This window comes from Falco peregrinus, chromosome 5 (genome assembly GCF_023634155.1).
Source record: "Falco peregrinus isolate bFalPer1 chromosome 5, bFalPer1.pri, whole genome shotgun sequence".
NCBI classification, from domain to species: domain Eukaryota; kingdom Metazoa; phylum Chordata; class Aves; order Falconiformes; family Falconidae; genus Falco; species Falco peregrinus.
Window position 1 is genome coordinate 40,172,992 of NC_073725.1, and position 13,294 is coordinate 40,186,285.

Here is a 13,294-nt window from a genome sequence, read left to right on the forward strand (position 1 = left end):
GGCAATTCACTTGTCTTACCTAGCTTGCACAATAATGAATAAAGTTTTGCCCGTATGTTTTCTGAAATTTCCACGATGGCAAAGCTGGGACAGTTGGCAGGCATCGGAATGACCTCTTGCTGTTTCTGGAAGCTGCTAGCAATAGGTCTCTTCATGTCTAATAATTTCAAAACACAAAGCCAGAGTACAAGAATGAAGAGGTAGTATGTTCCCAAAGCTATTAAACTTGGAGGAAATGCTATCTATGTAATGAAATATGAGGGTCTTTAGCAGGCAGCTATGGACATATTCTTTTCTGTGATGCTTCCTCCAAAACACAACAGTTCCATCTTACTTTGTGGATGCTATGTCAATCACTCTGATAGTTTGGCCAGGAATTTGAACATAATTTGGGCCAGGAAATATTAATTATCATAACTAAAGATTTGCAAGAACATAGCGCTCACCTTACATCTTTTTACAACATATAACAAAACACGATGCCTTTTGAGTAAGAAATTACGTAGTTCTAACTGTCTAGCATTAGGAAAGCTGTTCAGGATACTAGCCATGGTTCTGTTCATTGCCTGGTTCATTCCCAGCTGATGCAGAAAATGCCATCTAGCGGCCTGACTCCAGACGAAACAGAGAGGTGTTTCGGGCTTGGTAAGAAATACAGCATAAAGCTATAAACATTGCAATTTACTTTCATCAGGATTCAGACTACAAAAGCAAATACTGCCTTTGCTTTACTTATTCAGTAGAACTACTCACAGTTTCACATGCATCATAAAATTTACCAACAATCCTTCCATATCGATCATGTTTGACTCCTAGATCCGACTCTTCCTGTCTCCACAACTGTATTAGAAGGTTAGCTGCTGTTTGATCTTTCGCCCCTCGCCAGGTACTGATGTGCAAAGTGGTTTTAGGGTTGTCACAAAATTCAACCAAGATTCCAAGAATTACATTGCACAGGTTCTTTTGCTTTAACTTGGTAAAAGGAAAAGAAAAAAATGTTTTAAACTGTTCAAAACACAGTGATATCTACCTTCAAAAAAGATAGAGAAATTGCATAATACATAATCAGGTAACTGCAAGCTTTTCATCACAATTATTTGCACAAAACTGGTGTATAAACTTGTAAATCTTTCAAGTTTTTGGAATCCTACCATGCAAAGTTCCATAAATCAAAGAACATGAGGGAAATGAGTGTAGGATCGTGTAAGACACACATACCTGTGTGTAGAATTACATACTAGGTTTTGTATACATGCCTCGAGGCTCATCACATGCTGGAGAATATAATACTACCAAAGACTTATTTTTTTAAGAAACAGACTCTGAAGGCAGTGGCTGAGCGGTACCACGCAGCACCTGTTCTGTTTTATGGCCAGATCTTTTAGCAGCAGCTATGAGTAGGGAAGGATCTGCAGCCTTGCGCTGCAAGGAAGGGTGTCAGAAGCTGGCAGTACGGCCAGTGAGAATGAGGAGGGGATGAAAGAGGGAAGATGCATGCTTATTTTGACAGGTGAAATGCCTGTGCCAATTCTACGTCCAAGACCCACAGAAGTAGCTATACATACAAAACACGTGTACAAAGTAGCTTTAAACATCAAAACTTTTAAATAAAACTTATATCTTGAAGTGTATACTAATTCTGCTCTTACTAACTTCAATATGAAGAAAGAACTAAAGTGCTTTTGTAAACAGAGATGTCATCCAACATAAGATCATAGGTTGAGTTTTCTTTTAAAAAGAGTATATTTTTTGTAAATTTAAAACTTCCTCTGTCAAGTATTTATTTTTAAAAAAAGATGCACGGAAAATCTGTCCAATCATTTCTGAGCACATATCCTGGTATGTGATTACTTTCGTACCTCAGGGAATTACATACACTGATCTTTTTCTTAGTATTATAATAATCTTAGGAGATACGGTAGCAAAAGTAATCCAGTTTTCCATGTTGTTTCACTACTCTTTCATTCTGTAACAAGAAAAATAACAATACCTACTGCCAACAAATCCAGAAGGAGAAAAATGCCTTGTTTTTCAAGAAAATAATTCTCTGCAGTGTAACATCCAATGACACAGGACCTTAAAGGGAAACAATTTGACTGTGTAGAAACATTTTTATGCTTTAGAACATTCTACAAGCATCTCATTTTTTTTTTTATTGAATTGCATAAATATATTTGGTATGCAATACGCTTCAAACCTTGACGGTATGTAGGGGAATAGAAAAACCGTGCTTCACATGCCTTTTCATTTACGATGTATAACTCAATATACCTTACGTGACTGCTCTTCCTTCTCTTGCAGGTGGCACACCTTCCTTGTAGCAGCCCAACAAATTTGGCAGGTTCACAATGAATTGGATTAGAATATGGATTTGAGCTAAAACTAACTCAGTAGAAGAGGCTAAAATTTAGCTGGATCATGTCCCTGATCTGGCTTATTGCAGGGCTGTGAGTGAATCATGGGGGTGAGACGAGCAAAACTTTTTTTGGCAACACTGTTTACTTCCAGTTTAAAATGATCATAAAACTAGCATTCATGTTGCTATTGCTTCCTTCTCTTACTTCCTCACTTATGGTCATTAAAACAGCAACTGAAGGGATCTTCTGCATCAGTCTTTTCTCCCAGACAAACATATCATTTGGCTTCCAATGTATTTATCAACCTCTGCCTTAAAACCAATTAACTTTTGGTTATCTTCCTATGTATTGGCATTCTCTGATAGCAATCATTAAAATATTTCTAGCCCAATTTAGCCAGTTTATAAGCACTTCTTATGCTTACACAGTTTTTAGCTAATATTGGTCTATTCTTGCCTTCTGTTTACATCTCTAAAGTTATTTACAGACCCTAACCATACACCTCTCAGAGAGTCTTAGGTAACTTTCCATGTCAGGAGGTCACTTTGTGTGGGGAGTTAGGTTGTCATCCTGAACCCTTATTTAGAAGAGAACACATACAGAATTTTCCATTTATTTTGTACCATTTTTAATTAGTCAAATTGTATGAAAGATTTTTATACATTAAAAATAGAAGAAAGGCCTACATGTACAGAGAAAAGCCATAGCACTGCAGACCTATAAAATACCAGATTTGACATTTTTAAGTTACTGCTGCTAAAATACTTTACTAACCACAAGCAGTCGAGAGCACTGAGGAGGAGACAATTGTGGCCTAATTCACTGTGTAACTTCTTTGAATCCATCTGAATGAATGTGATCAGTATATTCACTCCTTCATAGCTGAAGAGTTCCTGTTGAAACGTTAATTAAAGCAATATGTTTCTTAAATGATATTTACTAAATAACTACATTAAAAATACAAAAGAAATTGAAAACTTTAAATATTTATTTTGTAATAAATTTGGCCCACTCATTAGAGCAGAATATATTCCTTATGATATACATAAGAAAAAGAGATTTTCAGTTTTTCCAAACTGCTAATCTCATTTGTTAGCACACTTTCATATATTCACTTCAAAACCACGTAAATTAGCAGTGAAATAGGTGAGACACTTCCTAGTGGATTTCTGAGTGATTATGCATTCTAACTGTCACTGCCACCAAAACCCGTTATCAGACCTGATTTGCTAGTGATGAATTACAGTTCACATCTGCTTTTGAATAATTAAAGAGAAGCAATATCCTTTAAATGAAAATATATCATATTTTGATATTTTCTGCACAGTATGAGGTAGAAAGATACATACCTTTCTGTGGAGATCATTTTCACAGAGAGCAGACAAAAGAAATAATATATCAGCTTGGATTTCCAGTAGAATGGCATCTTCTTTCTCTTTAGATTTGTTTGCTGCATACTTTAGGATATCTATAAACGAATATGTTTTATACATGTTAATATCCTATACACAAGTCAGAATCCTATTACAGCTGTTCATTTAAAAGAAATAATATCAAATTTACACCAAGGGTTTTTTAAAGAAATCAACTTATGCTGTTCAGTTTTATCTCCTCTGTTTTGTAATAGCTTACTGAAATGCACCACTGATGCTGTGGCTTCATGGACTTTACTTTTGGTGACAGAGCTGTTGATAGCAGCTTGCACGGACTTCTTCCTTGTTCAGTCTCTGTGCTACTCCTTGTATTGTGCCAGTGCAATGAATTCAGGGAACTGATCTGAATTAAGCAACTCTTAGAAAAAGGCTACAAACTTACTGATTTGCCCTGCTGTACAGCCTCACAAACATCTGTACTGGCAGTGGAAACATGGGAGACATAAAATACCACCACTGCTGAGAAAATTGGCCTTGGAACCACTATGTGAAAGATGACATTCAGACACAGAACTCCCCCAAAGTAAGAAAAGTTACTTGAATCTGATACGTAAGGTATAGCGTTAATTTTGCTTTCACTAAAATCTGTAAGTTTCCACAGAGTTTTCACTGGAGTTCAATTTTCAGCTGAGGGTATTACAGCTTCTATTTCTAGGCTTCCTGATACAACATACTCTTTGAATTCCAAAGGATCTTACCTATTTTGTCTCTTCCAGCATGAGTCTTACAGAGTACTGGAAACTTTTTATTATTGTAAGAAAAGAACACAGTGTGTATTGCAACATAAAAACAAATGTAACAGTAGGTATATGTTACTGAACAAACAAATGCTCTAAAATTGCAGGAACAGTGGTTCAGCAGTTTTATTCTGCTTTTATTCTTCATAATATTATTCATATAAAAGTACATTGGTTTTAATTTTCTTCTACTCTAAAGACGGGCTGTGGAAAGTGACACTGTACCAGACAGGTAGAACAAGACTCATGGCTGGAGTTCCCACAGGCTACCATAAATGTACAATGTAACAAAGGAAGTACAATAAAGGGAAAAGGGGCAGCTTTCACTCTGAAATTAAACACCTAAGCTTTTACAGCTGTCTGTTTTGCTTAGTTTGTTCAACTTTGTGTGTTACAGTGTAACAAAATTCAAAATCAAATCAAATACATCTTGGATTAAGTGAGGGTTTTTAGTTTTTCAGCAAAGAAGTAACACACTAAAACCACAGCACACAAGAAAGCACTAACATTCCTAGTGTCAACAGAAATGCACTAATTTAAGTAGAGCAATACAAATTGTGCTTTACCCAGTAGCTGGCTAATTGCTCCCTGGTCACACAAATTAACGTTCACAGCATCATCATAAAGGGACACAACAGATCTCAGCACTCTCAAGCTGTAGCGCATTTGTGCAAGTTTGTTGCCACGACCACCTGTTCCATGGAAACTGTTACCTTGACCAAGGAAACGATCTGTGGAGCAATCACAATGAGTATTTTTTTTTTTTTGGCAGACAGCGTAAATTCAGAATAATAATACGCTTGGGGGAAGGCAAAAGAAAAAAAGCTTATCAGTGTAAGCTGAAAAGAAACAAACAAACAAAATATATCCCTTAATGTCAGAAAGCCTTCTTGTTTAAAAACATCTAGTAATAAGCCTGTGTAGGGCTATACTTTTTACATTCATAAGAAAGGTATGGTTTTAGTGAACATTTAAAATTATTAATTTTTTTTTAATCTTACTAGGTTAATAAGCAGTCTCCAAAATGTGAAATATCTTCTCTAACATGACAGTTATAGCAATCTTTTTATCTCCATTAGACCCAAATGAAAAATTCTTCCTAGGAAAACATACCAGTGTCATGGTGAAAACTATCCACTCCCACAAAACCAGTCCATGAAACTGATTACAGTTAGTTATCTTTTTACTTAGCCCATACTTTTAGCTGATGGTCACAAACCAGCTTTAATCTGGAAGCTGCCTTACTGTTTACAGCTCTAAGTTTGAGTTAATGCATCCTGCCTCATGACAGGAATTACTGGATGGACTTGTTGCCACAACAAGAGTATCTGACTAGCTTAAAACATGGGCAGTAGAGATGTGTGGCAGCCCACACAACCGAAGGAGTAGCAATACAGTGGTACCCAGGGAATGGGGCACCAGCTTAGCTTTCAGTAGGAAAAATACTATGGTCCTTTCTTTATGAAAGATTACTTTCCCAAGTGACCTATTGCCAAAGAATCATTCTAACTTCATGAGTTTTACATTTTTCCCTCTTGTCAAAGAATAAGTTCAGTTGAGTTGTGTTTTGAGGTTACTGTGTATGACAGCCATGAGCACCTACTGACCTTGGCCTATACACCATTCTAGAAACACAAGGAGAAGGGTATTCGCTTGGCAGGACAAATATTTATCTACTAACAAGGGAGCCACTGAAGCTAAAATAGCAATTGCATGAAGCTGTAATTCTTCATACTGGGCAGCAGACCAGTCATGAAATCCAGGCTTTTGGTTTGGTTTTACATAATAAAGCAAAGCTGGCATCAAATCACTTTCACTGAGAAGCTGCAGTCAAGACAAAAGAGAAAGAGAGACATCTTACAGGTTTCACATGCAAATAAGAAAAATCTAAAGCAATGACTCAATCTTACCTGTTACACTATGAAAATTATTTTTTATTGAGAAAGTATGTGATGCATGTACTGCCAGTACAGATAAACTGTTTATATCCTGTAGCATTCCCACGGACTGTGATGTGTTAAACTTTATTATGTTTTTCACATGTATTTCAGTAATGCTTTGCAATCACTTGACAGGTAATTTTCCTAGCATGGTCTAGGTTTGTAACTTTTCTAAAATAGAAACTGTATGCTGCTTTCAAACAGCAGAACTTGGTCTAAAGTTATGTATGAATTATTGATTTGGAGCTGTCTATTGGACTATGCCAGATGGACAGCTAAATAATATTCCTGTGATTCTTCTGACTTCTGCCCTGCTCCCACCCCCCTTATTTTTTTTCCCGGCTTGTTGTATCTTCTGTTCTGTTAAAACTTACCTGTACAGCACATGGGTCTTTAGAAAGGACTCTTATTATATTAAATAGTAACTTCTTCAGCTCAAAGTCCTCATAAGAGTAGGTAAGTTTAACAGCTTTTACCAAGGGATTGGGAATTTTAACTATGGAGGAAATTGTAGACAAGTTACAAAAAAATCATCATGAAAAGTCAAAACAGTGTAATTATGCAGTATGAAATCTCTTACCTTCAGTAAATGTTGCAAGTGCTATTAAGAGCTCTGCAAATCCACTTTCCTAATAGGTATTCAAAAAACATAAATAAATTAAATTGCAGCAAAATTACAACTTAAGATTGAATTCTAGTTTTGCTTTTTTCTTCAGAACACAGAGTTTAATGTATGGCAGAATAAACAGAATTTTATCAAAGAAGAGATCAACCATTTGACCATTGTACAATACTAACTACAGTCCTAAGGGTACAATTAGTTAAATACACGTCTCATTCAGTACAAGCCTGAACTTGCATGGGGAAGTCCCAAACACAGGTATTCACTACTATAATCTGCCACACATGAAAACTCTGTTCTCAGTACTGTTAAAAGAGTTGTGTTTTTTAAAATTTGTTTGTGCACGTGTAAGTTTAGACATCAGGGTTGTCAGTTATCACAAAAACCCTAAAATTTTATGCCTTCAGCTGTGCGTACTAAAGCACTTATGTTGAACTTTAGTGCATTTACAAATAAGCACAAGAAAACTGCATGTATGAGCAACACGCATTTAGAAATATTACATATTAACAATTCAGAAAATAAAATCTTGTAATTTACAGCTCCTGGAGAGCTAACAGAAGGAAGTTATGTCTAATGTAACTGTGGATAGGACTGAGACCAGCGGGTGTCTATGCAGCACACTAGAGGCTTTGTTTCTGAGGTGATTAGAAGCCGTGGTTACCAGCACAGTGCTCTTCTTGAGCAACAAAATACATTAACTTGGCCTCAGTACTCCAGCAAAGCCACCACAGAGCTTTTCACGAGCTCTCAACAGGAGCAGAGCTCACAGAACACTACACAGACACTCCAGCAGAATCAAACAGTTTTATTAGTTTTGCAACAGCTTTTTAGATGCATCCCCAACAAGCTCTGATCTGATTTGCTTGGCCTAGATCTGGAAGTTAGCATAAACCCAAATGATTTTAACAATCGGGAAAATATTGCAAAAGTAATTTTAAAGAAAATACTGGAGTACACAACTATATTGCCTATTAGCTTTTGTCTCTATAGTATCTATATTCTCTGTACAAACTCATTGCAAAGTGGTTAAATAAAAACCAACGTTATAACTTATTATTTTCCTTGCTGATGAATGAAAATTCAGATGGAAACCAGTCAGCAATTACCAAACATACAGTTTTGTTTTAACACAGAAATAATAGTAATTAATATCAACATAAGCTTTACTTGACATATATTTTCCAGTTTACTTGTAGTGAGAAGATGATTTCCCTTTTCAAAGGCTCAGATTCCTATGCTGTTTTCTGAATTATGTTAAATACAAGACTGAGTTTTCTGAAGTTGCTTGGGTAGTATATTAAGACAAAAAGAGAACACTCAGATGAAAATTTCTCTGGTATTACCTACAAGGCAGGATTCAATGGTAATGTTAATGTTTTTGTCTACTTGATATTTATACCTTGTAAAATATCTAGGGAGGCTGAGAACACAGAATGTAAATTAAAACATTTTCATTTTTCTTCATTGAAACAATTTTTCTTCCTTGTAGTATAAGGAGTATAAGGAATTAAAAGCTTATCTTGTAGGAAAAAACTGCCCTGTTTATACAGCCAAATAAACAATTTGAATGTTTTAGACATCAAGTATGTTGCTGCAATAGTATAACAGACATTTCATAATTGTTAGTGACAAAATGGAAAGCTTGAATGAAAAAACTGTAATCTTCATTGCAGACTATAAAATTTATTTAGTAATGCAGCCAATTGGGAAACTTCTACTCAAGTTGAGAAATTAATTCCCTGAAGTAATCCATTCCTGAATGGCCAATAGATCTACAGGAATTTGGTTGCTTAATTTTTCAGTATGTGTGTCACAACTTTAAATGATGTTCTAAACCTCAGCTGTAAAACAAAACAATAAAAGAACATTAACATCTACTAAAAGTTAACTTCTCTCTAGTTTCCTCATAAAAATTCTGGAATATTACAGAAGAATGAGTCATCTGCTTTTTAGGCAAGTCATGATAGTGCATTCTGGACTACATTTATGTGACCTAGTCTTATGTGTCTCTTATTAACTGGATCTAAGTAATTATTTTCTCAGCTTTTTATTTAGGGGTTCTGAGATGACTTTTGGAGGATCCTTCTTGTGCCTGGTTATAAGGCACAGATATTTCAGTTGAATTTGAGCCATCTGAATATAGCCCGTACTCCTACATCCTCAAACAGCAGAAGAGATTTAGTGCAAAACTCCTTATAACAGAATAGCACATCTGAGAATCTGCACAAGTATACAAGAGTTAGCATTAACTTTTGCACATGAATAGCATTGGTGTAGTTTTTAAAGTATTAAGTAAGGTTGATGCTAGTACTCCAGAATAATGACCTACAGATTTGGAGTCTCTTTGAGCGAAGGGGAATTGCAGAAAGAGAAATGGTTTCTTGCTCAGCAAATCTAAGAAAGAGGAAGCACTGGAGTCAGAATAGAACAAATACTAGACCCTAATGGGCAAAAAATACTGAGTATATAATATCAAAGGAGAAGTTATTAGTCTCTGGAATATAACTATAAATACTTACAATCATAGATGCTTCAGGATTTTCAGCTAGTAATGTGGCAACCACCAAGAGGTCATTCCGTAGCTGGCGATCGTAATGCCGGAAACCATGCATGAGAAGATCTACAAATACTTCTTTCAAAGCACTTAAAAGAAAGTGAAATGCGTTTTATCTTTTCTTTTCATATTCTAATTTTAAACAGCTCTAGGTATATGAATCCTTATTCAACACTATCCTTTTCAAAGCCTTAGGGTTTAACTGCAAGAGAAATAACTTAAGACTTTATTATGAAATGGATTCTTACGTGTACCTCCAGACACCAAATTTAAGCATAGATGCAAAGTGTATGTTATTACAAATTGCACCTTCCACTGTATGTGATGTAATTAATTAATAGAAAGATATAGTATTTACTCATGCATGGAACTCGATATTTTTGAATTATTATTGAGAAGAAATGGTCTAACCCTAAATGGTTAAACCAGTGTCACTTGCACCAGCAAAGGATCTAGAACTAAGCTTTGTATAACATAGCATAGTTTCCTACTGATTTTATAATATCAGCATTTCAACAGTGCAGTAATACTGGACTACTGGGCCTAACATGAGCTTGAAAATGGTGTAAATAACTTCATCATACAAAGGAATAGATAGGCCTATACCTCCTGCATTATGCAGCAGAGCACCTTGAACTCCCTCTTACCCTGTAACAGAAACAACTGGTAGCGGATCACTGTATTCATGAAATATAGAGAGGCTTGACAATGAAATAGTTTTGAAGTTGACTGGATGTGCTTTTAGATGGATCCTGGCCACTGAGTTTGAAAGCTACCCAGCAGGCACCTCTTGGATCATATACAATTTCCAGGCATCTCACAGGCCACAGTGCTATCTAACTTGCTGAAAGAGATGCCTGAGGGGTCTAAATCATAGGCTGCTTGGCTGTAAGGTCTGATCAAGTACTGCTTCCATTCTGGAGAATCAGATGTGTTAACACTGAAACCTTAATGAGGACTTAATGAGACACCACCATTCTCCATCTGTATTTTCTCTCAATTCATTTCAAACAAAATGCTACACAATAGCAACGCTTTAGATGTCTCCATAAAATGTTTCTCTGTACTTACTGTACACATTCCAAGCTACTGAGCTGATTAACAACTTCTTCTTTTGAGGTGTTTTCTAACAGGTTCCATAGAATTTCTGAGGAATGGAACACCAGCTGTCCTGAGGGATCAACACCATTTAGGTACAAACAGAGTATGCGGGCTGCTTGGGCCTTCATCATAAGTCTGCAGTTTACTCCTGAAATTATGAAAATCTGAATAATTAATTACCTGTAGGTCAGTAATTGTTTTAGGCATGTTCAGAGAACAAGTGATCTAAGATCAGAGGTATTGAGATAGTTGAAAGAATAGTTTGTACTAACCAGATCTGGAGAGATGCTGGAGAGCTTTAAGTACCCACAACTTTTCGGTAAGTTGATTTTCAACTAATGCTAGAGACAAAACTAGAGCTTCTGCTAATCCTCCTAATTCAGCCATCTGAATTTTGTAGTTTGCACTTGTTGGCTGGTAACCTGCACATACAATAGCTTCAGTCATAATGCAGTAAATATTCAGAATTTTCATTACTTCACAAAATATTCACCCTTTCTCAAGAAAGGATTGGGAACCGAGTATCATATTTCCTTAGTCCTAAAACCAATTGAAAAACCAATCCAATAAATAAGAGATGGCTTTTCTTATATCTGAGTATTAATAGTGCCTAAAGCATATCCAACAGTCTTACCCTCAGAGAGACTAAAATGCTATATAAACAAATTAATTGCTTCCTAGAATTTACAGAATGAAAGAACCAGCAAGGTTACAGAAAGGTGAAAAAACTTCTTCAGTTCATGCAGTAAGTTGTTGGTGCAGGTCCTAGTTATCTTCTGCAGCCTAATTACTAGAGAATTTATGCCTTTATTACTGTATTACGGAAAATATGTGAATCCAACCTTAGATTTCTAAGCTTGACTTTCTAATGTGTTCCTGTTCTTAGTTTTGTCCATGCATAAGCAAATCCATACTTCATTACTGAATTACGGGGGAAGGGGAAGCACTGAGAAAATAAATTTATATTTATATATGCTAACTCATGAAAGCAAAGTTTATCTTAAATAGCTTAAAAATATATATATCAAATTACATGAAATGTAGGATTGATAAATGCAGATAATGCATGTGGTGAAACAAGTTTTAACTAAGCAAAAACTCTGATAGGCTCTAAGGGTATTACTTTACAGGTAAGAGAACTCTACAGGATCAAACTTTGGCAAGATTTACATATTTGCTTAGAGATGAAGAATTTGACTAAAAAAACCAGACTAAAATACTTCATTCATTTTTGAGATAACACTTTATTTTCTAAATCTGGAGAAGAATAAAATCTCTTGATATTTAACATTCACTTATCTTGATGGAATTCTTTACATATATACAACTAAATGCACACATAGCTGCTTGCAGGATTTGAGTCTTGTTTGTAAGGTAAACCCAAATTTATACATTTTCATATTTCTAGAATCTTGTGAGGGCTGTTGTAGCTGCAGGTTCTTTAGGCCTCCTAAAATAAATGAAAACTAGCAAGAGGGCACAGGAACTAGTGCCATGCTGTCGGAACACTGCAAAGGAGCACACTGACATTCAGCATGCTCCCTCACCTGCCCTCTGGATCCACACTGTGACAATGTTCATCTATAGCATGGCTCCCTATAAATCTAGCGCTGTCTCACAGCCTGTGATCCTGTGCCCCTCTAGGAGTAGATCCATGACTGACTTTGCCTGATAACAGCCTCTGGCACTATCATAAGGGTCAAAGGAATAAATAGTAGTCGATTCCGATGACAGTTTGCATGCCTATCTGTAATACCAGAGGATCACGCCTGAGCTCATATGAATGCATCATCAGCCTCTTTCTGCAGAGACAAGTCACACAATTTATTCAAAGCCTACATTTAAATGTGTCCATATAATATGAATTCAATCAAATTTAGATGGGCTCAGATCTATCCCTCACAAGCAACACAAGTGAAACCAGAGCTGCTTCTCTGCAGGCTACATATACAAAGTTGAAAATAACCTTTCCCTTATGTTCTGATCCTAACCACTCTTTCTTCTTCCATTATCCATGTCTCAGAGAACTTGTAACCACTTCACATTTTCTAGATCCCATAAAGGTAATAATTAATTCCTTGTACATTGATGAACTAATTTCGGGTTTTGAGTACATATTCCTGCAAAAACTTTAATTGCATGCTAGCTAATGCTCTATATTTAATATATGAGATATGGTAACTATAGTTATAAAGAAAAATTAATCCACAGCTAATTAAAAGAGCCATTTCAAAGTTGCTGGGATCATAAACACTCGATTTCTTGCCACACTTGAAAATACTGTGCTTTACCTGAAAGTAGTTTTCTTGGGAGTTCTGTATTATAAAAGCTAACAACACACTTACAGATTTGTATTCTAACTTGAGAGCTTGGCACTCTCATCAAAGAACCTGTTAGAAACAGAAAAAAAAAAAAGTAATTTACAAAGTTTATAATTTTTTAAGAAAGTAATCTTAACACTTCCATTTACAGTACTTAGTGTTTCCTTTGGTCATACCCCCTACAAATCTGTCATTTCATGCAGAGTTTGATTAAAATACTCAAGGG

General features: G+C 35.8%; 1 protein-coding gene across 1 annotated transcript in view; it reads right to left on the bottom strand.

Moving 5' to 3' along the window:
• LOC101923722 (GTP-binding protein 10) overlaps nt 1–13,294 on the bottom strand; it is a 59,702-nt gene that overhangs the window by 40,027 nt on the left and 6,381 nt on the right. The window contains exons 6-18 of the mRNA XM_027777738.2: nt 13,039–13,137; nt 11,020–11,169; nt 10,718–10,895; nt 9,612–9,735; nt 7,048–7,096; nt 6,842–6,963; nt 6,135–6,351; nt 5,094–5,258; nt 3,707–3,825; nt 3,132–3,250; nt 1,995–2,076; nt 780–972; nt 20–157 (exon numbers count right to left, since the gene is read on the bottom strand). Of these exons, the coding sequence (XP_027633539.2) occupies nt 20–157; nt 780–972; nt 1,995–2,076; nt 3,132–3,250; nt 3,707–3,825; nt 5,094–5,258; nt 6,135–6,351; nt 6,842–6,963; nt 7,048–7,096; nt 9,612–9,735; nt 10,718–10,895; nt 11,020–11,169; nt 13,039–13,137 (1,755 nt within the window). The remainder of the gene's footprint in view (nt 1–19; nt 158–779; nt 973–1,994; nt 2,077–3,131; nt 3,251–3,706; nt 3,826–5,093; nt 5,259–6,134; nt 6,352–6,841; nt 6,964–7,047; nt 7,097–9,611; nt 9,736–10,717; nt 10,896–11,019; nt 11,170–13,038; nt 13,138–13,294) is intronic.